Source organism: Lucilia sericata, unplaced genomic scaffold (assembly GCF_015586225.1).
Source record: "Lucilia sericata isolate MDLA Ls3-8-SP2 unplaced genomic scaffold, ASM1558622v1 Contig000486F_arrow, whole genome shotgun sequence".
In the NCBI taxonomy this organism is placed as follows: Eukaryota; Metazoa; Arthropoda; class Insecta; order Diptera; family Calliphoridae; genus Lucilia; species Lucilia sericata.
The window spans coordinates 240,733-268,074 of NW_023994500.1; the positions used below are offsets into that span (position 1 = coordinate 240,733).

The following is a 27,342-nucleotide window of genomic DNA, read 5'->3' on the forward strand; positions in this document are numbered from 1 at the left end:
GGTAAATTTTCTATAATTGACCCTACTCTGCCAAAATGTCGGTGAAAGCCAATTTCAGAAATATACATTCCATTGTAATATGGAAAAATCTTTAACAATAAACAATATATTTTTACTTCAATATAATATCTTCTGATATATGACTATAATTATATGAGCTGATTTTTCAAACCGGAGTATGCCACTAGATTCTACTACCCATATAGGCGTTTTTTTACTTACAGTGCTACATCATTCAAAAACTGTCACACTTCAATATATGGCAACACTACATACATCCTGTGTAGATGAGAGAAACCGTTAAGTGTAGAAATTCTCTGTTTACATAAAAAAATAAATATAAACAAAAGTCAACCGGCTAATTGTATGACACTCTTTCAATAGTGGCCATCGTATTCACGTGGTCTCCACAGCATTTACAAAAGGACTTGCGCACCCTGCAAAGTGCCACAAACAACAACCACCACCTTAAAAACACTAAAAGTAGAACTCTGACTTTTTAAATAGATTCCAAGGGTCAGTCAGTCAGTCTTTAAAACAAAGTCGGTAATAGTTGAAATTGCGGTCGATGGCGAATTACCACGGAAGTGTATAAAAAACAAGAACAACAATTTTCCATTAATTTTATTTGTCAACAAATACAATTTTTTAAATTGTTTGCAACAAAATTAACATAAATATAAAATTAGGAAAATTTAGGTAATTGGACAAACGAAGTGTAAATAGAATTTCTATAAATAAATAACGAAAAAACTGAATAGACAAATTTTAATTGAGTGTAAATGAAAAGAGGGTGGTTGGTATGGGTGGGTGGGTGAAGACTTTTATAATGTGTAATTAAAGTAAAATTTTATCGATTTTTTTCAATATATTAGTTGCAAGTACATATTTGCTATGCCATTTCTTTTTGTTTTCAACAAATAGCAATTAAATGTTATTGAAAGTGAAACTTAAATAATTAAAAAATGCTGGGTTTTACACAGACATATTAAAATTAAACTAATCGATTTGATAGAAAAACAATTGTTAAGTAAAACTTGTTTCATCATTTTTACAAAATATGCGTGTTATAACAAAGTTAACTGTCGCTGATTGCTTGAAATAAATTTAAATATAGCTTTTTTATATAAAGCCATAGTAATAAATTATTTAAATTTCCTTAATTGGTTCAAATAAAGTAAATACGTGTATTTATTTATTTAGTTTTATTTTAATGGTAATGCGCATGTGTATAAAAACAAAAATTTGTTAATAAATCTTCGTTGATTTGTAAGTCAAGAAAAAAAATCAATTTACGAATCCTTGCAAATTTCTAACATCGTTCAAGGATAATAGAACTAGTATAATATTTATTACAAAAAAAAAACTAATAATAAAAACAAAATATTTTTAAAAAATAAACTAACAAATGAAAACAATACAACATCTTCAACAGTCTAAAGACAATAGAAAATTTTGATTAAAATCCAAGAGTTCTTAAATTAATTAATACAAATTTTTTTCATGACACCACAAAATATGTAGATTTTAATGAATATTATAAAATCTCTATAATTAATGACATCATATAATACTCATACTAAAAAATAAAAAATATTTTTCATTTGAGTTACATCTAGAGAAAAACTGTTAACTGTTGCCTTTAAAAATTGTGAAATTTATAATAATGGTTCCACCTAAAAGTCGTAATGTACTTTTTTATAGAAAAATTTAATATACTTTTAAAGTCTATTTAAGGTATTGTAAGTTTTTACATATATTTTTTAGGAAATATACGTTAATAAAGTATTTAAATTACATTTATATTTAACCGTGTTGATAATTAACAAAAATTTATTTAATTGTATTAATATTAAAATATGCAACAATTACATTTTTAGGCAAAAGTTAAACAAGATTGCACAGGCCAACAAAATTTGAAAAAAGTCAAAACCCTGAGATCAAAGTGTTTATTTCTAATTGATTGAGCTAGGCTAAACACGCATCTGTATCAGAATCGCATCAGAATTTATCATATTAAGTTTTTAAGCTATAGTGTAGCAAAGTTTGAAACCCGTTTTTGTCCATATTTTTGAGAAGAAGATACCTTTATTGAGGCGAAGATACCTTTATTTATAAAATCTATTATGTAATCTAAAAGTCCAATATGTCGACTTTAAAATAAGGATTTAACCTCTACTATATCTTCTTATTTTTGAGAGATATCTTAACTCAAATTTTGTAAAACGTATGTAAATAAAAAGGAGTCTTAGCGCTGTTATAACATCTCAAATATGGCCAAAAAAAGTTTTTTTTTTAATTTATGAACAATATCTCGATAACCGGATGTATTCTGAGGTCAGATTTGGTTACAGAACCGAAAGTATACTTTGTTCTCTGTATTCAAAATTAGTTGGCCTGTGCTAGCTTCAAATCCATTTCTGTGTGTATTAATATTTTTATGAAATATCAGCCTAAAAGTATACTTTATATTTATAATAATTCTATTTAAATATAATGGGGTTCAGCTTATAATATTTTTTCTTGGAAGAAATATATCTTGTTGCCACTGCCATTTTTGTAATCAAATTTAAAATTTAATCGATATTCCAAAAAAGCGGTAATGGTAATTTTGCTTATCTGGTAAAGGTATCTTAACGGTAACAGTAGTAAGCTGAAGAAGCGTTTTACAAGTTATGAAATTAGTCTTAACAAAACACAGTGGGCAGAATCATATTATTGGAATAATTGTTTAGTGATAATGGTATTTTTGTTTACTTCGGTAATGGTAATGTTATTTTGGCATCTTTTGGTAACAGCATTTAAGCGGTAACGGCGGTAGAGCTGAAAAAGGTATATTAGAGGTAGCTAACGTAAGGCAACTTTACACTAATCGCACAAGTAATATAATTTGCCAAAATTTAGTACCCAGAGGCATGTTAACTTGTTGAACCGCCTTCAGCTTGGTGTTATTGCTTTATTCTCTCGCGACTATAAAGTGATGGTTTCATTCGATTTCTCGGCTATTCATTTGACTTGCGGTTTGATCAGAGAATACTACCTATTTGGTATTAAGGGAATCGGTGTCTTGCAGGGCAAAGTTTCGGACTTTGTCTTGTGCTGCTTTTGGGATAAGTCATTTCGAGGAAAGACAAGACTAAATATTAGGAATGATTTGATTTTTATAATCAGTACCACGAGAACCGATGGAAATCGGAGAATGTTGGTTTAAAGACTGATTATGTTTCGGCGTTATTGCCTAGACAGCAGATACCACCGTGGGACAAAATATTAGGAATGATTTGATATCAAATGAGTGAGATACAGGAAGAGTTAGGGTATACAGACCTCGCCACATCTGTATAATCATTTGAAAGTGTTGTATTATATGGTGATAGATCTACGGTATATGATTCGTTTGTAATATCTGTATGTTCAGGTCCGTTCATGTCAGACTTACTACTGTGTGTTCTTTGTAAGTATAAACTTGTCTTTAATATATTGGACGGATTCTTACTTCGGTCTACCGTTTACATTTCTAGTTGCTGTTTGTTAATTAACAGAGGCCATTCTACTATATGCGAGGTTGTTAAACGCATCTTAAAGGTGTTTGTACATGCCCCGTAGGGAATAGAAAGGGGCGGTTGCATACCCTTATCTCATTCAATTACAAGAAGAACTGAAGATATGCAATTTATCAAAGCAAGCTAAATATATATATATATATATATATATATATATATATATATATACACTATCGGACAAAATAAAGTGCAAAAGTACTCATGCTATATTCTTTCATCGAAAAATCGGTTAAATGATTATTGAATATGGAAATTTTTTTCAAAATCATTTAGTTAATATACAACGCTACAATAATAACAATAAAACTAAATTATTGTAATTACAATTTTTCTGTAAAACTTCTAAAATAAAAGTAAATTCAATTTTTTTGTCGGACAAAATAAAGTGTAAATTTTATATATCATTATTTAAATTTCTTGTATATCAAAATTTTTTATCTATTTTGGTTCTGCTTTTAATATCTGGATCTACTTAAGCCATTTTGGTAATTTTGTTCACCATTGTTATTCGCAATCGCCTTTCCTTCCCCTTGCTTTTCGCATATGATTATTTTCAAAAGAAATCCGTTTTTGATCACTATTTCATCGGAATTTTTTGATCAATTGTGGTCCAAAATTAATCTATTGGATTTAGGGCGGTGCTCTGAGCAACTTATTTAAATTTTTAGTGTTCTTTCCTACAGTAATGCTATTTTTTAACTTTATCAAGCGCTTAAGCTTATTATCTTTCCGAGATATAAAGTTGCCCAAGTCCATTTCGAAGGCACTGATCTTAAGATTTGACTGTAATATGCTCACATAGTGTTCACTAGAGCTTTTTGAATAAATTTCCCCTAGGTTCCCCACAGCTAACATTAAAAATTAAACACATACGAAGAATCAACTGACCCATACGTTCAATCTTTCACCAACACATTTAAAAGCATGGAAATTTTTTTTCGGTTTTAGTATTTAATTTTGTATTTTTTACCTCAAATTTGCGTAGATAGTCAGATGAGTCCTAATTTGTACCGAAAATTTTAAAATGTCGACAATGAGTGTGAGTTAAACCCTTCAATATACAATATTTTAAAAACAATACCCCAGGTTTTAAACATTATGGTGGGGGGCTATCGGTATTGGTACATTATTCAACCTTAGGAGCGGGAATCTTAGTGAAGATGGAGTAAACAATAACAATTGAGCAATTCACGAGCGTATTTAATAATTTTTTTTTTAATAAATGCCGTAAAAATGGATTTGGGACACTTAATGCCTCAACAGATTTATGACTTCAAACACACGACAAAGGTTAAAAACATTGCTGTAAGAAAAAAAACACTGAAAAATTGGAATGACCTACTCAGACCATCGCCCTAAATCCAATAGATTAATTTTTGACCACAATTGATAAAAAAATTCTGCTGAAATAGCGAACAAAAACGGATTTCATTTGAAAATAATCGTATGGGGGAAAGCAAGGGGAAGGGAAGGCGATTGCGAATAATAATGGTAAAAAAATTAAAAAAATGGCTTAAGTAGATCCAGATATTCAAATCAGAACCAAAATAGATAAAAAATTGTGATATACAAAAAATTTAAATAATGATATATAAAATTTACACTTTATTTTGTTCGACAAAAAGGTGAATTTACTTTAATTTTGGATGTTATACAGAAAAATTTTAGGTGGAATGATTTTGTTTTATTGTAATTTTTGTAGCATTGGATATATATATAGATATATATATATATATATATATATATATATATATATATATATATATATATATATATATATATATATATATATATATATTTAAAATTTCATATTAATAATTGTGACCAACTCATTATTTCCATTACAACTGTTCAAGCTACTTTAACATGTTTCGAAGAATATTTATTGAAGTAGTCTGTCTCCATGGTAACTTCATGAGACAAGTTCTATATAATGCAATATACATTAATGTTTAATTAATTGTTGATAAAAATAATTTGTTTGTTAATTTGGTCACAATTAATTAACTCATTAGATATTAAAAGATTTTTTCCACAAAACCTTAATATGAAAGCATGAATTGCATGGCAACTCTAAATGTGAAAGAGTAGAAATTCGTAAACAAATTAAAATAAATTTTAAATATCGATGACCAAACTACTATTTACCTTTTACGAATCAATACTTTTATTATCATTATAGTTATCTACCATCATAATGTTTGAAATTGCATATATATATATATCGTCACCTGAATTGCAAAAGAGCGATACAACACGTTTTAAAATTTTACAAAAATTACGTTATCTTACGTGTATTATATCTCAACATTGTAATTAAACATGTTTCTTTTTAATTCCTATTTCCAAAAAAACTGGAAATTTAGGTCTTAATACCGAAATTTGAAATATTCATATACGATTTAATAGCAGAATTTTTAAGATAAGATTAAATTTATTTTTAGATTAACTAATCTGATTATTAATTGGCATTTGATTGCCATCTCAAAAATCCGCTCTTAATGTAATAAAAACATCCTGATGAATACGTATGTATGTATGTACTCTTATGAATCATCCAAGAATGTTATAAAATCTTGATGTAATGAGAAAGTGAGGCATTAACAAGTAAGGGAGGATTTCTTACTATTCAGTTAAACTAGGCTTAATTTGCTGTTATATTAAACACGAAACAAATTTAGGCCGACTTTAACTGATGATTGTGTTTTTTTTTTTCAATTAAGAGAAGTTAACTTTGTTAGTATTGCTAATTTTTCAGTCAAAAACATAAACAATGAACTGCTGTTATTTTTGCAAATATTACTTTTGTAATATGAAAAATGTTAGAAAATATTAAAATAAACATTTAAAACAATAATAAAGTAATATATAAGTACATATGTTAATATATATAGATATTTGTAAATGTTTTTAAGGAAATGAATTACTCGTTTACTTAAATGACAATTTATTCTGAAATAAACCAATAATGATGTACCAATCTTTGTTATTTTCAAATAATCTTCATTCAATAGAATATAATGATAGGCGTTTTTGTAAAATAATATGTATTCAGATTCTAAGGTGGTGACACAGGTCACCTTTCATGGTATCTGTTTTCAGGGAATATGTGCATCATATTATTGTATCATTTTACAGAAATACAATCAGACAATTTTAAAAACACACCCTTAGTTTAAAGAAATATGCAAATTTATATAGAAATATTTTTTTACAAGTATATTTGTAAGTATTTATTTAATTTTATATAAATAAATTCGTGTCCTAACAGGAGTAGATATGTAAAATACTTTACACACTTGACTACTAACATTGCATATTTATATTTCGCGAACAAATTGTATGACTTGCGAAAATTACAATTCTACTATATGATGGCACCACAGCTCAAACCCACCGACCACTGGGGAATATTATGTACTCGTTTTGTTATTCCTCTTTACAAACCCCCCTGAGAAATAAAATTGACTCATTTTATGAAAAAAAAAAAAATAACAACAACTGAAAAAGAAGAAAGCAACACCAAACAAAAGTACACGAGTATAAAATGGTAAAGTGAAAGAATTTCATTTGTTTGCGATTTTACCAGCTCGCCAATGCTTAAAAGTTGTTTATTAGGTACTGACACGGCACAAATAAATATACAAACGAAATTGTTTGTTAAAAAAACACATTATGAGTTTGTTCAAAAAGGATCTCAGACTCGTACTCCTTTTAATGCAGTTCAACTGCCAAAGGTAAAAAAACGGGTGAAAAAATATTACAATAATTTCCTTATTTATGTGGAGAATGACAGAATATTAAAGGAATTTTATGTTATAATTAGTTATAAAGATATTTTATTCAAATTTCTTGCATGTTTCAAATAAAAACTTTCTTTGCCTTTAGATATATGTATGTACATACTTACGCCATATGCTTACAAAGAAGGAGTTCAATAATGTTTCTTTCTAAATTGAAAATGCATCGTAACTTATTTGGGATTTTACTTGGCCTATTATCGTTATATTAACACCATAATATTTTGCATAGCTTTTTTTAATTGGACCAGCACTTAGGGGATGACCCCTACTTATGGAACTAGGAAAATAGGTTATGGGAAGGAGGATAGTGGGAGTGGTGTTTGTGGACATTTGATTTAAATCCTCATACTTCGAAAGTGGCAGGAAATTCTTCTGCAGGAAGTTTATTCCACATACGAACAGTGCGGCTGAAGAATGAATTTTCCCTGCAGTGTGTTGTGCGGTCCACTGGTCAATCTACCACAAATGGGTGTGAAGTATGTCTTACACCGTTTCAAAAAATCGAGACACTTGAATGCTTCTTTCGACACTTGAAAAATGTATTTAGTCCAGCGGACATCGCACTGTATTTTCGTGCCCAGAACATCAAGAGTTTCCGATTTCTTAATATTTACACCACACATATATATAGATGGAACACCAAAATCTGCCAAGCGTTTGTGTTAAAAAACATCATTAAGTCCTGCGGGTGTCAAAATCGACTCTGTTAACACGACCCCATTCAGAGATTTTTATTAAGTCGTGATTAAGCGATTCATTTATATTGCGCCTCATTGCCCCAATCTCTATAATTGAATGAATAACAATGGCAAATATTGCTATTATCAGCAAAAGAGTAGATAGAGTTGGTCATTTATGAAGATAAGAAATAGTATAGGGGAAAGAACGGAGCCTTGCGGTACCCCTGAATTAATCTTGAATTCGTTTGATGAAATCCCATCTATAACAACACTGAGAAAGCTCGAAATAAATCGGGAGAAGTTGCGACACCAAATGCAATTAGTTTTGATACAAGTGCACCATGCCACACTCTATCAAACGCCTTGGAAATATCTCGAGCCACCACTTTACTTTCGCCAAAAGGGTGCATGCAATGACACGATTTCTCCGAAAGGAAGACTAGTATGTCTCCCGTAGAACGACCTATACAAAAGCTATACTGGCGGTCGTTAAATAAATTGTTGGTCTCTAAATACTTAACAAGATGGAAATTTACCATACTTTCCATAACTTTAGAAAGTGCTAAACAAATTGCTGTTGGGCGGTAATTATCAGGGTTATTAGCCTCTTCCTTTTTAGGAATTGGCGTTACATTAGCAATCTTCCAGCATGCAGGAAATTTACCGGCATAGATATAAGATATTCCATTCAGAAGATTCCATTTCGTAGTAGTTTCGTCTATACGCATATCCAAAATGAGATAATGTCAGAAAGACAACCCTGCCTTGACAAATTATTCCTACATTGTCTGACCAACAAAAATATTATGGTATAAGATTTAATGAATGAAGCGCTGCCTGGATCTTCCAATATTGTCTTGAATATAAAAGATTCATACGAAAGACGATTCTTAACACAAGTTCTTCGCAGAAGACACCAAAAACAATGGGCAGTTCACTTTTAACCACCCGTATAAATCTTGGTGATATATTCATTCACTATGTTACCACTGCATCGCTTCTAGAAGCCACCTTCAATCAAAGTCCTTATATGGACTAGTATAGTCACTCTGTATTGGGTGTTCATTTTCCATGCTATTTTAGAATCCATGAATTTCGCAAGTTTTTTAATAGCGGCAGTTTGAAGCTTGGACTCCTGGTCTTTGCTGTGTGCAGTTCTGTTTTGTTTAGATTTTTCTCCTAGATCACTTTCTATGATCCAGTTGTTGAGTTACAAGAGCAAATTGAACAGGCTTTATTAATCACATCATATCAACCATCGTCTTTTTTTGATTTTTATAGAATGAACTCTTGTTGGATTACAGAAGTAGTAACGTTAATAAAGGCACCCTCTGTTACTGGAAAGGCTCCCATAGTATATTATTTTAGATTGCAATGATCTTTCTAAGTATATCTCTTACCAACTCCTGTATGTGAGTCGGTTAAAATTGAAATACAGAATGTCTAATTAGACGGAAATCTTTCGCAATCTCATGTCCTTTGTTGCCGATTTTAGGAATAGAAACTACCCTAATATTTCTGTTTGTCATTTCTACCTCAATATTTCTCGTGGGATGCTAAACTTTTATCCTTTTTGTAGCACCTATTAACAACAATTCATTCATTTAATACACTGACATAAAAAAATTCAAAATGAAGTACAAAATACCTGCAGCAATATGCTTGCTATGGAAAAAATCTTACACTGCAATAACAGAATTAGACTGAAATTATTTTAAGCCTTAAAAACCACAAGAATATAATTACAAAATGAAATTCGCTGTTAAGCAAAACTGAAAGCCACAAAACCTTTTTAAATAATACTTTCAAACAGAACTCGCGGCATAATGGAATATTAAACATACTTCAAGGGAAAAAAATCAAAATAAAACATTTAATATTTTATTAATAATGACATTAAACTGCGTTCACTTTAAACTAAAGCTTATATGTTTCAAGTTAATCAAAAAGGCCTTTTTTGTCAAATATTTCATAAAGTATTAACACACCTTTAGTTTTTTATTGGGGCAATGGGTATTTCGGAGTTGTTAGATGCAAACTTTAAAATGCATCAAACATAATGACCAGCTTATGAATGAACCTATGTTATCATTAATTATAATGTAGAGTACATAACGCACCAACAGACGGATGTAAATAAGCTTTGATGTACTTTCAACAGAAATAAATGAAACAATTTTGAGTGCAATCTGGTGCTGGATTAAATATAAACATATTTTTTTGCGTTAATAAAGATGAATAAACAAATAGAGGAAAATGCTGAATTTTCCCCAGGCTCTTAGTTAGGCAATGATATAATTTTATTAATATTAATTAAATACTTCAATTTAAATTATACTTAAATTAATTTGTTTTTACAGACTTTGACCGTTATGCGAGTTCCCGATATATCTGCCACAGCTGGTTACGCTGCAACTGTATTCAATCCACTTAATAACCAACGAGAAAATCACAGCACAAATTCCCTGCTTTTAACAGCACTTGGATCAGGGCACAATAAATTCGACAATACACCGATAACGGGAACACCCAATAATTTTTTTAGGGAGACAACATCAACCACTCCAACTGCTAATACAGTAGTTGCCTCAGCAGCAAACGCAACGACTGCAGCAACGACAACGATAACAAATTATGCCTCTTCGGCAGATGAATTTATACAGAAAGCTTTGAATTCCACACCTACAGAATATTCTCCACCAATATTGAATCATTTAAATGATAATAACATTGTACCACACTACTGTTGCGGAGCACTACCCAAAACACTTGTAAATCCATTCGAAGATTGTTACGACAAAGACGCCAACAATACTGGAAACACTTACAAAAGTTTCAAGGAAATATTTAACACGAATAAAAGCTTTTATGAGGATTGTGTAAGAGATTTTGAAAATATTAATGTTAGTTCCAATGAATCTCTTAACAACTTAATAAAACACTAAAAGATTTTCATTTTATTTTCATTTAATTTTCTTTCATAGTTATTAAAAAATGGTTCGGATGATCATGTGACTGATACCGATTTGGATCCCATTGAATTAATTAATTCGCGCGAAACTCCTAATAGCAATAACGATTGTGGTGGAAAACACATTTGTACGAATCCATTTGATGTGGCTTTTAGTCAATACAATGCTGCACATTGTAAAAAGATTGAAAAGGAGAATTTAGAACAAATTGATAATAAATCAGAAGATCTATTAGAAACGGAAAAAGTTGAGAGTGGTTTTGAACCAGACGATAATGATTATGATGATCATTCCATGATCGATTTGTGCAGTGATACTAAATCAATTTATGACAGTGATGAAAAAGGTGGGTATTGATAAGGAATCATTCATTAATTTCTATTTGAGCTTGTTAGAAGTAATGTTTGCTCTAACCTAAAATGTCATCATCTTCATAACTACAGTCCGAACATACGAACTGAACCCTAACCTAGGGACCTAAACTTAATATCCGATATAATTCCAAACATTTTTAGTTTAAAAGTTTCGAAATTATTTCATTTCATAATTTTAAACTATTTTTCCTTACAAATTCTAAAATATAACTGATTCTATAGTCCAGACTATAGACTATTCTATAGTCCAGACTATACACTATGCTATAGTCCAGATTATAGACTATTCTATAGTCCAGACTATAGACTATTCTATAGTCCAGACTATATAGACTATTCTATAGACCATTCTATAGTCCAGACTATATAGACTATTATACATATAATCCAGACTATATAGACTATCCTATAGTCCAGACTATATAGACTGTTCTATAGTCCAGACTATAGAATATTCTATAGACCAGACTGTAGACTATTCTATAGTCCAGACTATAGACTATTCTATAGTCCAGATTATGGATTATTCTATAGACCAGATTATGGACTATTCTATAATCCAGACTATAAACTATTCTATAATCCAGACCTTAGATTATTTTATAGTCCAGACTATATTATTATTTCATTTTATATTAAAAGTATCGAACAATTATTCGGCTAATATCCGCTTACTGGTTAAAATCCTAATTAAGGTCCAGTTCCTAAGTTATTCGAAACCAAATTTAATAATTTCTAGGCTTTTGAAGTAACCATTCAACTGAAAGTTCTAACTGATTCATCAGTTTTCTTAATCAGTGTTCAAAAGAATATGACATTCTATATAGACTTAAACTAAATACCCACAAAAAATAACTTAATTTCAGAGGATGACTTTTTGACATCAGCTTCATCATCTAGCGGCTCCTTACACACACCAAAGCACTCATTTTTTCCCAGAGGTATAATTAATCCTAACTATCCGGGTTTTCAACATTTAGCTCACACCCTCTCAGAACATTTTATTACTAGTTCACCCTCCGATTCCTACGAGAGCGATATGTCCGAGTATGAAATGGAACTAAGCGCCGACAGTTTCGAAAGTCTCAACGAGGAAAAATCCCAAATACAATTGAACACCTACAACAATAACACTCCCGAAAAGATTATGAATCCTAGTGAACAGCGGAATAATTTGGATTTCATAGAAAATGCCGAGGCAGAAGATGATATTTATCTAATGGAATGCAGTAAGGGTCATAGACCCTCTCTCGATGAAGATACCAATCGCAATAGTAACCCTAACCATCAGCCATTTAATATTGCCGATTTGCAAGATCATTTGAAAAATACGCTCACTCTGTTGGAGAAGCAAGAGTGTGCCCTACAAAACCACAATAATATGCCACCAGTTTCTATTACACCGGATATTTTAATTAAGAATTATAATCTGCACGTGCAACCGTTAAATAAAAAAGAAAATCGACCTGATCTACTAAGAGGCGTAAGTCCTCATCTTGTTCCCGAAAGAAAATATCATGAAGCTAAGAATGCAAATTTGAAATTGGATAAGCCACACGGGGTTAATTGTTATGGCATGCGTAGTAATGAAATTAAAGATGAAATGTCTTTCGGTTTAACACCCGTCGATATAATTGGCGATTTTGGTCAAGAAGTGGAAAGAGAATTTGGTTTATTGGTTAGTGGCTATAGACGTTTAGTTGATACTCAAGATATGATGCCATTACCTATGGAGGAAGGAGAAAAGGTAAACAAAATTAAGGTAAATGACATACAAAATGTACTGTTTTTTACTTTCCTTTCTGTCCTAGATTTCCGATGCAGTTTTATCGGTAGCCAAAGATCAAATCGATACTAATAAATATTTGGAGGCCTTGAATAAACAACAAACCGAGAATGAAGATGCCGATAAAATATCCCCTGAGTTAGCTGATGATAATGCTGTTGATTTACCATTGTCCGCAAATAATTCTCCTCAAAACACCCTTACTAAAGTTCATATGCAAACCAATTCAAGTCCTCAACCATCTCCCAAGTCCGATACACGCTCGAAACCCAAATATCAAAAATCTTCCTATGACGACCGACAACTACCCCCCGTAGCAATTGAGTACAAACGTTGCCAACAGACATCTCGCTCTAATAAGAAATCCCAATCAAATCACATTGAGAAATCGGCTAAAGTAGTTAAAAGTAACCATTCGAAACCGAGTATTGCAAGTCGCTTATTTCATCCTAAACGTAATAGTAATAAATCCGATGGTATTTCGAGTCGAAAGCGGGAGGAAGCTGAATTGAATCAATATCAACAATTGATCAGTGACAAAGAACAAATTCTAAGCAATAGTAAATATGCAAAATTATCATCATGGGCTCAGTATCTTAAGAATTCGGTTAATGAACGTGGTTCACGCGGTAGTACAGATTTAATATCACCAAGTGCATTGGGTAAGTACGAAATGGAACTGGGTTTATTGTGAAATATTGAAGCTAAACAATTTGTATGTATGTTTTCATATAGAACTCTTTGACGCTTATAAAATTGGCACGGAAGTTGACATGGAACAATTGCAGCAACATTTAAAAATGGCCAAGGAAATTGAAAAGAAGGTAAGGAAGATATTGAAACTAAGATAATATTCATACTTGATTGAATTAGAAAATCATTTTAAAAATTAATAATGTCAGAATTCGAGATTTTTAAACTTAAGATTCCAATATTTCCGAAAGAATTATCTTGCTCATGCAATTACTACATTCTCCTTGGGTTTAATATTGCAGAACAATGGAGAAAGAACTCAACTTTTTTAGAAACTCCTTTCGTCAAATAAAATTCTCCCTAAATCTTTCATTCTCGTTAGTCTTCCAGATTAAAATGTTGCAAATTAGAGAAAGTAGCTCATTTCTAACAGTTTTTCTATCGTGGAGACATGTTTTTATTTGGATAGAATTTAGGTCTATGATATGATGTTATAATCTTCGAATGTGCTCAACATAATCCTATTTCAATATGTGGTGGGTACCCAGACCACATGCTGGGCATATGTATATAAGGGACATCACGGTATATGCGGGACCAGTAGCTGTAGAACTGTTACACCATAGCAGAACAAATCTTGTCTTCCCCGGCAGGTTTTTCTCTTCATGGAGTCTCAATAAAGCTGCTGTTTACGAATTATGATCCAAGGGATCCTGCACATAACTTCGTATACACGAAAGTCTATCCTGACATTCCCCGGGGGAGCATTCAACTGTTTGATGTTGATATTGGGATATCTCTTCCGGTGAAATCTCAGAAGGAACTGTTTAGTCAGCATGACATAATGTTCCTTGCTGGGGAGGACCATTGAGTTGAGTGACATCTCAGATGGCACTGTTGAGTCAGCATGACATTATGTTCCCTCACTGGGAGGACCGTTATTTCCTCGTGTAGGTGATCTGCTACAATCAGTAGCGAAGCATTTTAGCAGCTTTGTTTATTTCTCTACCGGGTATCAGAAGACCACACAGGAGCTGCATAATTGACCACTGTCTAACCAATTGTTTTGTAGTTAGATAAAAACGTTTGTCCATATTCCAAGTACTGCTGGTTAGCGATTTGAGGAGACATACAGGCTATCAAAGGTAACCCCTCTAAAAATTGGGTGGTTCTCAGCCGGTGAACTACCTTCGTCCAGGTATTGCTAAAAACATTACTGGTAATAATTTCAGGTTAATTACTTGCACACCATGTGGGGAGTAGAAGTTAAACAGTAGGGGGATATGACACCGCCCTGTGGTACTCCTTGTTTCACTCTATAGGTCTCTTGTCTCTAAACCCCAACGAACGGATGACGACCACAATCTATCTCTTCAAGTTGTTGATCATGTTGGATTTCAGAAAGTCCTGAAAGAGTGTGGAGTGTGACTGACTGTTTAGAAAGCTTTCGAAAAGTTTAGTGCCACTGAGAGTGTCCTTTCACAATGCCTGTGCTGATTAAAGCTCCGTGAGATCTAAGTAGTTGGCGGTAGCCCTTGCCCCGGTTATTGGAGAGGTCCCTTCGCGGGAAGAGAATATTGGTTCAAGGACTGATACACGGTAAAGTCTATAATTCGGGATAAAATCGGTGTTGCGGTCTTACCCATCCGTAATCTAGAGTGAGTGTGTCGGATGAATGAGAATTGGGCTGGGTTGAATGGTAATAGATGTATGGTATCTAATACAAGTGGTACCATTGTATTTTCCTTCTTTGTGAAAGGCCGGAAATGGGCATAAGCAAAAAGTTTCCTCTCTACAACAATACTACAGTTACTAGAGGCTTACATTAACATGATCTTTGTAGACTTGGAGTAGGTAAGATGGTTTCAAAATCATACATGATCATCTATTTCGTCTTTGGAAATGGCACAATAATATTGATCATTTTAAAAATATTGGTCATCTGGACTACATTGTTAATATATTAAATTACCAACACTGGTGGTGGTGAAGAGTATAAAAAAGCTTAAATTTTAAAATAATGGTAAATTAGCAATATTGGTTAAATTGAAAAGTACCTTATTAGCAATTATTTCGGAAATATATTTGTTTTCATTTGTAAAGATTTGCCCAACCTCATTATTTTAGCAAAAGCACGACAACACTTCTCAGAATCAACCATGCAGATCGTACATCACTCACTTCACACCGGAGTTTATTAAAGCTTTCTGTTTAAGTTGTAATTTCATTTTTTTTCCATTATTATTTATTTTTTCGAAAATAATAAAAAAACAAAATATAGTTTTGTTGCAATCTCTTTGCACGTCGTACCAAGCCAAAAAAACTAAACAATCAGCCAGGGAGGCAGCCAACCAACCAACCCAACAGCCAGTATGTCTGTCAGTCAACTAGTTGCTAGTTGTTTAGTTGTAATTTTAAGTTCAGGCGATAAACTACATAGTGACTAACGGAAAAACGAGTGTTTTAAACTTAACTGAATGAAGAAGAGGCAAGGTTAACAAAAAGTACTCTACTTCTCTTGCAGTTCGCGGTTTAAACCTTTGCTTTCAAATAAATGATCATAAGCTGAATCATAGTAAACGAAGAGTAAATTTCAATTCGTTACACAATTACCCAAAATTGAAATAATTAAAAAAACGTCATTATTTTGTTAACAACAAAAATAAAACAAATCTATAAGATACAAAATATGAAAAAGCATGTCGTGTTGTTGTCCATCCTCTAAGATACTCTGAGATACAAATAACGTATGAAATTAAAAAAAACCTTTAAACCAGCTAAATAATTTTCGTATTAAATCTATTCGTTCGTGTTAAAGTGTGTTGTTGTTTTTTTGTATCTTGTGGCTGTATATTTATAATTAAAAAAAAGTTTTGTTTTTTTAATATATGGTCGTAAAAATAAGCTTATATGCCAAATAGACCGACCAAACTAAATAATATTTCTGCAATCGCTATTGGCCATGGCCACTGAAGATACATTTGATGATTTTGACGAATCTTTAAAATTCCATGCGCGAACGCGTCGTCATTATAAGAAGGATTCTAGATTTGTATTCGATTTATATACACTGTGCTACGATGAAAACGAAAGTGTTGATACAGTGGAACTATTCACATCGATTGTCAACAATACGGCGGGCAATTGGAAAGAAGAGGTATCTAAAAATATACTTAAACATACTTTCATTAATGTAAACCTAATTTATTAACAGTGTCAGAAAAAAACTATTAAAAATTAGCAACTGGTATGATCGACATGACTCAAAGTGTACTGTTTAAAACTTTTAAGTTCAAACAACCTTAATCTGTTTTAGTTTCGAAGATTAAGGCAATTTTATTTATAAAAACAAAACTGAAAGTAACTAAACTAAAACAAAAACTTGTTTTTATTTAAAAATAAGAAAATAATTTATGTATATGAATGAAGTATTTAAAATTTATACACACAACACTCATTTAACTTAATTTTGCATTAAAAGCCGTATTATCATGACTACGTCACTACGACCTTGATGCAAAATGTACATTTTTCAAAAGGGTTAATGTTCTGTTAATATTTCCATGTCATAATATGTAAAACATTAACGAAATGCTCTAGAGGGTAGCAGTGTTTCCCAATTACATATATATTTTAAAATTGTTTTAATTTTTCAAATTTAAAATTTAGTATGAGTCAGAGACGACTTGTGCAAAACATGTATTTGTTTACTTTAGAACTCAGTGATTCTCAAATATTTTAGGTATACCCTACACTGTATACTAGAGGTACTTTTTCTGATTCGATCAAATCTTATGTTCTGGAGAAGATTGTCTCTTCTACGAAGTATGTTAGATATTATTTCATTTATTACCACGGATCAGAATTTACCTCAGCTCCTAGATATTTATTGAAAATAATCTGACTCTCTGAAAGGTACTTTATATGAGCGCTTGGTTCAAATATGGACCTATAAACATAAAATTAGTTGAATTGATTTGAATTGATTTGAAGTCTATAGTCGGCTAAACTGCTGGACTGATTTTCTTGAAATTTTTACACTGTCTTCCTGTATGTCTGGAACGAACTAGGCTACTTTTTATTTCGAAATTTTAAGTGGGCGAGGTGCCACGGCTACATCCAAAATATTAGTTAAAAGAACATATGAATTAAACACAACAATTCGTTTATCTGGGAAACTATTAGGGCTTTTTACACGAAGTACTTTAACATATAAACAATTGGCGGGAAAAATGAACGGAATAGTATTAGTACGTATAGGGAAACCATAGAATCAGGCTGTACGGAATACAAGGTGACATCGCTAGCCCAGCTGATTATTGTTTAAAATTTTTTATACATAGGCTTGTATACAGGCTTAAACCGCACGTTTGTCAAACTCTGCTCTGAAATGCTGGTACCTTGCTAAGTATACCGTGCATAGAATCTTTAAAAATCGTAGAATGGGTATGTTATTTATAATGTTTTTAGGATAGGATAACATTTTGGACATTCATGCCTAATAACTGGTAAAAGAAGATCTCTAATAGCTAACCTCTGGTGCCACTATACGGGTACTTTGTAATGTCTAGTTAAGTCTATGTACGCCGTCACTTCATGGATCGTACATGCACACTTGTGGGACCAAAATATGGAAAAAGAAAATCGAAAACAACTACAACTTAAGAAGGATCATACTTATCTTTACGTGTCCACTCATGGGACCAAAATATAGAACAAGAAAATCAAATAACAACAACAACGAAAGAAGGTTCATCATCCGAAGACGACCTTCTGGCCTCTAGGCAAGAGACCTTTCTCACTAAGATAGATAGTGTGAGCAACTGTCTTAGCAATCCATTACCCTCAAAACCATTGTCAAAAACACCAAAAGAAAAACGACAATAAAGGCAGAGCCAAATAAACATTTAAGCGAGATATGCCAAAGCAAAGTTCATTCTGGACAATATTGTCAAGGATGCTGCAAATGTTAACCCCATGAATGCGATGAGGAAAATCGCGTTAAGTATGAAGCTGTTTTAGATGAGTAGCAGAAGTTTATTGAAACCGTACCCAGCACAATTAGGCAGTAGCTGCGTATGAAAGGTCCAAGCGTAACCGATCTCAGACCGAGACAGGTGAACCGTTTAAGTAGAGAAAGGTTAAAAATAGCAAAACCAGCGACTGTTAAGCACTCCACTAACTTCAAAACCATTGTCAAAAACATCTTTCTTATCTGAAGCCAAATCTGGCGATCAATTGAGGAAAAAACGACAAACAAGGAAGAGTCAAAAAGACATCCTTAAAGCGAGATATGCCAAGGCAAAGAATGCTGCTAATGGCACACTGTTTTAGACGAGTAGCAGAAGTTTATGGCCGTACCCAGCACATCCAAGGCAGCAGCTGCAGATGAAAGGTCCAAGCGGAACCAATCTCAGAACGAGGCTGGTGAACCGTTTAAGACAAAGAATGTTGAAAATAGCAAAACCACTCAAGGGCATCCACAGCCACATTAGAAGTTGATTCGAGAGAAAATCGTATTTTTGACCCACCCTATTGAACATGTCTATGTCTGCGCTCTTGTCGAGCGTAGTTAGGACTTTAGTAAATAAAAGCAATTTCGAATAACACACGCGATTGAAGGTATCTTGTGTGTTATTAATATAATCGACACTTTGTCGCAGCGTCTTTTATCGTAGTCTAATTTTGAAAGATGGTTTTGTTCCTAGTTCTTAAAAGATCCTTTAATTTTTTGCCACGCTTTTCTTTTAATTGATTTAGTTGATTGATGTTACTTGCAATTAATACCAAATTAAATCAATTGAAAATATCATAATAATCTCTCTATAATATGAATCACACATATTTTTCTATCCACATGTGTAGATACAAGTACTTGCAATGATTTAAAATATTCAAACCATTTGTTATCGCTGTTGTATTTATTTGATCATTATTATCGATATTTCTTTTATTTTTATAAAAAAAAACAGGAACAAGTACTTAGAGATTAATACATATTTGCCGATTTTTACCTAGATATTCAATAACATCTTTTGTTACACGAACAAAATAAAATCCCAACCCTAAAATAATAAATACAGTTTAACACATGACACCATACGCACACACATATGTATATGCAGGCACAAATCATTCACGGAGGACTTGCCCACATTCTATAGATACCAGTGTATGCATTCATATTTAAAAAACTTCTTGGAATATGTTTAAATTGCGGGAGGTAGAACAAAAAGTAGTAACTTCTTATATACACACAGACAGTTGGTTTCTACTCTACTTCTTAAGAAATATTTATTATTAACAATCGAATAGAGTAAGAATAAGGAAAAAACTGAAAACATCTGTTCTATACTGGTTTCTTTAATCTTATTAATAAACAGGGATGAAGGGTACTAAAATGTATCAACAATATTGATAAAGGTACTTTTTTGTCATTAATTGTACCAGTTAATCGTAGCTACGGTGGAATGCACTCAGATTCGCAGAAACACGTTTACCGGAGTCTCTGATGAAAATCGAACCCATGACCTCCGGACAGACAGACAATAAGAACTAAAATTTTAGGGCATAATATAAGAAAATATTATCACCTACCTTCCGGCGGATCATTTGAAATTGAATTGTGTCGCAGTATTATTAGTGGAACTATCTATATAATCTATTCTTTAAGGTTAGGTTGCTGAATACCCAGGTGCTTAACTATTTTAACCTTTGCTTGTCCTAGGAGAAAGTCAATCGTAACTACATAGACTTCCAAACGACAGTCAGAAAGCTAGTCCAAAGGAGTCAATACATCACTTAAGTTTTTTAAGTGTTTACTATCTATATTATTTAAGGACAATTTCAGGTAACGACTATCCTCACTCACAAAGATCACATTGTTATCAAAAGACGAATTAGGTCCAAACATTGCTGTTAAAATCCTCTCTCTATACTTTTAAAGGATTCACATCTGTGAGGGAATCGATTGCAGACTTATAGACATGTAAATGATGTTGCAGGAGAATCGTTACAACTCCCGCTCTTTCGTTGACGAGAAACTCTTGGTACTTTCTCCAATCTATCTAATGGCTGATGAAGTTGCTCTTAACTCTGCAGTTAGACTAAATATCGTCGGTGCATGGATTAGATGAATTTCGGATCATCAACAAATACTGCGAATTTACTTTCGGGATAGACCCGAAAGTTAAATGTAAATATTGATCATGGTACTTACCTCACATACATACATACATAAGTATGTGTATAAGTATGCAGGCAGAGAACTCTCTGCCGATACCTGTACTCAAAGTACTTTTTTAAAATGTATCAAAATACATTTGTACCGCTATTTTCATCCCTGTTTAGGAATGTACCCACACACACACAGATTGAAACCCCCTGAAACTAATCAGGGTTGAATAGAGAAGTTTTTAATTGTTGTTGTTTTTAAATGCATATTAAACCGTTGTAAATGTTTACAATACATACATACATATGTATTGTTGTTGCTCTCAATGATCTACGCAATGTAAGGAAGAATTTGTAAAATGTTTGTGATGCCTTTTTTGAAATGAAATCAGTATTAAACAGTTAGTAGGATCTGTAACAACTCAGTTGCGCTAGTTTTTTAGGTTAAAGTTTGTTAGTTTTTATTTTTCGCAAATAATAATAAAAGAAACAAAATGTTTGAAAAAATTGTATTTGAAGTGAGAACCAAGTTCTTGGCAAAATTTAATCGTAAATCATACAAATACAGATCATGCGCCCTAAATGATCTTGATTTTGTTGATGGCATGTTTCCGCGTGTGTACAGTCAGAATAAATTCTCGAACATTGAATTGACTTTATTTACAAAGGATGTATCGTGCATAGAACCGGAGTTTCTAATAAATATTGTTGATAAGTTTCTAAGAGTAACCGATCCCAGTGTAGAGGATAATAAAAGATATAGTGTAAGAAATTAGTGAAGAAATAACATTTTATTAAAATCTTAAATTTTATATATAGTATTAGGGAAACAATTTGTATGTAAAGTGGTTTTAATTGAGTTTATTGTAATATTATAGAGACGCAGTGATCGTGAGGAAATTCGACGACGTTTGGCCATGGGTGCTGAGGAGAATTGCAATGAACAGCAACAGCATACACAACCAGAACGTAACTTATGGAAACCCAGTATACAATCACGCTTGCAAAGTGGTAAATTAAAATAACAATCAGTATTTCAGTCAAAACATTTCAAACGGTTTTTCCTCATTTTTAGATTTTACTCGGATTACAGAAATATCATCTGATACCGAAAGTCATAGTTCCGATTCGGAAACATGTCCGAAACTATCCAAATCTAAATCACAAGTTGGCGTATTTCCATTTAATGGCAGCCAAATATCAATAACCGATAATCAACAATTGCATCCATATCATGGACGACCCCTTTCAGTCAGCTGTTCGAATGCCTCAAATTTGAACAATAACAATACAACAACAAAAACACTAACCACACAACAGCAACAATTGCAACAACAACTAAGCGAAACATTTAGCAATGAAGACAGAGAATGTGATTTCTTTACAAAACAAGCTAAACTACAGATTGAGGCCCGTATGGCTTTGTCACAGGCCAAAGAAATGGCCCACATGCAAATGGAGGTAAGAACCAAAACAGTAAATTAATGGTTAATAAAAGTATTTAAACAATATTTTGTTTGCTATTTAATTAACAGATTGAGCGTCAAAATCAACGAGTCTCTCCCATAACAGCCATAATACGTGATTCTTTAGATAAAGTTGGTGTACAAATAAAACCGGACAAACGTCGTTTATCGCGACAATTATTAACCGATATGAATATAGCACAATTACAGATTTTAGTCAATAATCTTCATACACGCATTGAAGAGTTAAACGAATCACTTGTTAATTATCTAATGGAACGTGATGATTTACATGACAGTCAAGATACCATGCTCGTAGATATTGAGGAACTCACTCGTTATATGTAAGTATATTTTTGGTTTTTTTTTTTATTTAAAAGATATGAAACGAAGTGTTAAACTATTTCAATATTTATCTATATTTGTTTATTTATGGTCCGATTTCGATCAACTATTCAGAAAGTTGTATAAATCTAATTTAGAAAAATTGAGTTTCGTTCTGTAAAAAATTGAATAGTCGGAGTTGACTACTTTGTCCTAACAGAAAAAAGGGATAAAGATATAGTATCTGAAGCATTGTTGCCAATTTAGCGTTTTAGTAAGCGGTTAGCGGAAAATTTGGAGATTTTTAACCAGGGTTTGGGGATTTCTGGCGTTTTTGCCCAACTTTGTAATAAACGTTGAATATTTTTCTAGTCTATAGTGTAGTCTATAGACTAGTCTATAGTGTAGTCTCTAGTCTAGTTTATAGCCTAGTCTATATTCTAGTCTATAGTCGAGTCGATTTATAGTTTCGTCTTTAATGTAGTATATGGTCTAGACTATTTTTAAGTAGTTTAGTCTGTAGTCTAGTCTATAGCCTACTATATATTATAAATCTGGCGATTTCTAGCGGGTTTTGACATGGTGAAGAAATATTGGCAACACTGATCGGGAGACTTTATTCAATAGTCGCTATCTCTCATTTTCATTAAAATGAGAAATTAAACACAAATTCATCAAAATAAATATATTTTTTTATCCTAAAAACTTAATTAATTACGATAGAGACCGTTGAATACAATCCCTCAATATATGTAGTTTGCCTAACATATATTATTTATAATTTTATAATAATGCATTTTTATCTTCTATTTAATAAATTTCAGAGGAGCAAAAGAACATATCGCCCAGCAAGAGCGGATATCATCATCTGTAAACAAATGTTCAAAGTAGATTATTATAGATTCACACACAAAAATCCTTGGAAAACAAACAAATATTTATTCAAAAAGCAAATGAGAAAACAAAAGAGAAACCAAAAAAAACAAAATGGCAATGTTTATTAATTTATAATTTATTTACAATATTATTAATTAACACTAACTATTATGAGTATTTACATACATACAACAACAAAGGAATAAAAATAAATCTAAAAAAGTAAAACTATTTGAAAAATTTAACACTTGCATAAAACATAAATACAAAATAATAAAACAAATTAAAAATTACATACATATACGAGTACTATTACATATATACATACCACTACACAGTTATAAACACTTACATAACATACATACATATATTATATAATACATAACATAAATACTTATATTAATATATATATATATATTTATGATAATTATGAATTATACCCCCCACTACTATTTCAAAAATAATAATAATAATTAATAGAGTGTTCTAAACTGCATCTCTCTTAAATAAAATTTAAAACGAGTTAAATTTCAAATTAACAAAAATTCATAGCTTTGTTTGTTATTTGAGTTCTTTAAGAATTGGGTAAGTAAGACACTAAATTGTTTGGAAGTTTAAATCTACCGGCAGTCAGATTCTTGAGACGAAACCATATCTGGTAATTTTTTTTTGCTATATATTGTATAAAACTTAGTTTATTTCCAAAAAATCTTTCCTGAAATTTCTAAAAATAAGAAGTTGAAAAGATTTAGAGTTGGTATAGGTTCCGATCCTAAAAAATTATACGGCTTGATATGTTTTATGAGAAGAAAGTTATATATTAAAGAGGCATTAATCCCAAAATGTAGACAACTTCAACAACAATCTCTGGAATGTAGACAACTTGTTTCAAAGGGAGCTGTATTTTGGCCAGTAGTAGCGCTAGTCCGAACACCTTATGTATTATGATAATCCTCATACCTTACGAGAAGGCTTACCATTATTTTGCTAGCGATATTAAACTCATCAAGATGTTTGATGCTGTTTTTCCGATCCTGCGGGCTTCATCACATTATCTGACATACAGAGGGATCCTGATTTATTGACTGAGTATTTCGGACTACTAGGTGCTGTGCTAGTGGTGTGGTTACGCGGGCTTTAAAAGGATAAGGAATGCTCTGGAATGTGTCATTAGTTGATGGGGATTATATTTTAAATAATACAATCTTTCATGACATCTAAAGGGTGGTCACCTTCCCTTATACCGGAAGATTGATTTCACCTGATGTTGGAGTTGTCTCCCCTTCTATTGACTTTAGACTAGTGATTGCTTTTTCATTGTCGGGCTTTGTATCGGTATTGATCCCGCGCTGACTGTCATTCCGTAACGGGACTACTATGGCAAGAGATTAGATAGCTCGAGAACTTTAGCAAAGTGCTTGTACATGGACCACACAGCCATGTACAAAAATTGCCACCTGAGACCGTCCCAAGTCTACCCTGTGGTTGAAAAAGACCACCGTGTAATCTTACTATTTATCACCAGTTAATAATACGGTATTAACCTGCTATTATATGATCTATGAGCTCAATGCTTCAGGCCAGTCTGTAAATAATGTTAGACGTATCTCTTCTTGACACCTGCATGTATTAAACATACATATGATAACTATATCGACATTAAGATACCATCATACAAAGAAGTAGTCTAATCGGGACGGTAGGCGGACTATATGCTATCTGCATCAAGGTCTCACAAGCAAAGATTTACTATATCTTAATTGCCATCAATCCCAGGCAATTCCGAAGACAATTTGTCGCAGTTCTGCCTGCATGATGGATGAATGTCGAAGTGCTTTACGTGAACACCTGCCACTAGCTGAGCTTCTTACACGCCGGTGGCAATTTAAGTATACGGATGTCCGGTCCAGTACACTTCGCTCAAGTACTCGAGCTATCTAATCTCTTCCCGTTGGGGAATAACAGGTGTCATGAGACAAGCTCAAGTTTATGCATCATTTTAAAGCATTACAGATACAGGTTCAAAAATGCGATAATTTAAGGCTCCGATATGGTTGCAAATAACTTTTATAGTTTTCATGTTATAACAGTCGTTTATACATCTTTTTATTGCATTATAGTTGCCATTTGCTTTGGTATATAATTTATTCCATAATATATTTTAAGAAAATTGCCAATTGGATAGATCGGTAGAATTATTTTCACAGCTTTAAAAACGCGGTAGTTTGAGGTTCCGATATGGTTGCAAATAACATTGACAGTTTTCATGCTATGACAGTAATATATGCATCATTTTAAAGCATTATGATTGCACTTTAATATGGTATATAATTTGTTGCATAATGTGTGTTTTTACAAATTGGTCAATTTGATAGATCGGTAGAATTATTGTTCTATGTTTAATAAACGCTGTAATCTAAGGTACCGATATGGTTGCAATTAACCTTGGCAGTTTTCGTGCTAGGACAGTCATTTATGCACCATTTTAAAGCATTAAAATTGCCATTTGGTATATAATTTATTGCGTAATGTATTTTTAGAAAATGGCCAATTGGATAGATCGGTAGAATTATTTTCCCAGGTTTAAAAAGGCGGTAATTTGAGGTTCCAATTGGTTGCGAATAACTTTGACAGTTTTCATGCTATGACAATCAATTATGCATCATTTTAATGCATTACGATTGTACTTTGACTTGGTATATCATTTGTGGCAAAATGTGTTCTTCTAAAAAATTGTAAATTTGATGGATCGGTAGAATTGTTGTTCTATGTTTAAAAACGCTGTGATTTGAGGTTCCGATATTGTTGCAAATAACTTTGATAGTTTTCATGCCAGGACAATCGTTTATGCATCATTTTAAAACATTTCAGTTGCACTTTGTTTTGGTGTATAATTTGTGGCATAATGAATTTTTACAAAAATTGGATAGATAGGTATATCTATTGGTACAGGTTTAGAAATGCGGTAATTTAAGGCTCCGATATGGTTGCAAATATCTTTTATAGTTTTCATGTTATAGCAGTCGTTTATATATCTTTTTATTGCGTTATAGTTGCCATTTGTTTTGGTATATAATTTATTGCATAATATATTTTTAGAAAATGGCGAATTGGATAGATCGGTAGAATTATTTTCACAGGTTTAAAAACGCGGTAATTTGAGGTTCCGATATGGTTGTGAATAACTTTGACAGTTTTCATGCTATGACAGTCATTTATGCATCATTTTAAAGCATTATGATTGCACTTTAATTTGGTATATCATTTGTGGCATAATGTGTTCGTCTAAAAAATGGTCAATTTGAAGGATCGGTAGAATTATTGTTCTGTGTTTGAAAACGCGGTAATTTGAGGTTCCGATATAGTTGCAAATAACTTTGACAGTTTTCATGCTAGGACAATAGTTTATGCATCATTTTAAAGCATTACAGTTGCACTTTATTTTGGTGTATAATGTGGCATAATGAATTTTTACAAAAAGTGGATAGATCGGTATATTTATTGGTACAGGTTTAAAAATGCGGCAATTCAAGGCCCCGATATGGTTGCAAATAACTTTTATAGTTTTCATGTTATAACAGTCGTTTATATATCCTTTTATTGCATTATAGTTGCCATTTGTTTTGGTATAT

The 27,342-nt window shown here is 32.1% G+C and overlaps 1 protein-coding gene across 6 annotated transcripts; it reads left to right on the forward strand.

Moving 5' to 3' along the window:
• The first annotated feature begins 501 nt into the window (after positions 1 to 501).
• LOC119605434 (schwannomin-interacting protein 1 homolog) lies at positions 502 to 23,808 on the forward strand. Of its 6 annotated transcripts, XM_037958544.1 has the most exons (11): positions 521 to 699; positions 10,407 to 10,949; positions 11,031 to 11,364; positions 12,259 to 12,333; positions 12,388 to 13,139; positions 13,204 to 13,840; positions 13,914 to 14,002; positions 21,923 to 22,055; positions 22,120 to 22,505; positions 22,580 to 22,854; positions 23,659 to 23,808. In XM_037958544.1, exons 2-11 carry the CDS (start codon positions 10,419 to 10,421, stop codon positions 23,723 to 23,725), a joined length of 3,279 nt encoding a protein of 1,092 aa, XP_037814472.1. In that variant the 5' UTR covers positions 521 to 699; positions 10,407 to 10,418; the 3' UTR covers positions 23,726 to 23,808. The 6 variants fall into 6 exon arrangements, with proteins under 6 accessions (XP_037814473.1, XP_037814472.1, XP_037814468.1 ...); XM_037958545.1 differs by lacking the exon at positions 12,259 to 12,333 and having other exon boundaries at positions 502 to 699; positions 12,373 to 13,139; XM_037958540.1 differs by having other exon boundaries at positions 12,259 to 13,139.
• The last annotated feature ends 3,534 nt before the right edge of the window (positions 23,809 to 27,342 follow it).

Bases quoted from the DNA above. Each gene is read 5' to 3' on its own strand.
- LOC119605434 (XM_037958540.1), top strand. From the start codon at position 10,419: ATGCGAGTTCCCGATATATCTGCCACAGCTGGTTACGCTGCAACTGTA. The intron at 13,140-13,203 runs GTAAACAAAATT...TTTCTGTCCTAG, and splicing joins CTATGGAGGAAGGAGAAAAG to ATTTCCGATGCAGTTTTATC. The intron at 22,506-22,579 runs GTAAGAACCAAA...TTTAATTAACAG, and splicing joins TGGCCCACATGCAAATGGAG to ATTGAGCGTCAAAATCAACG.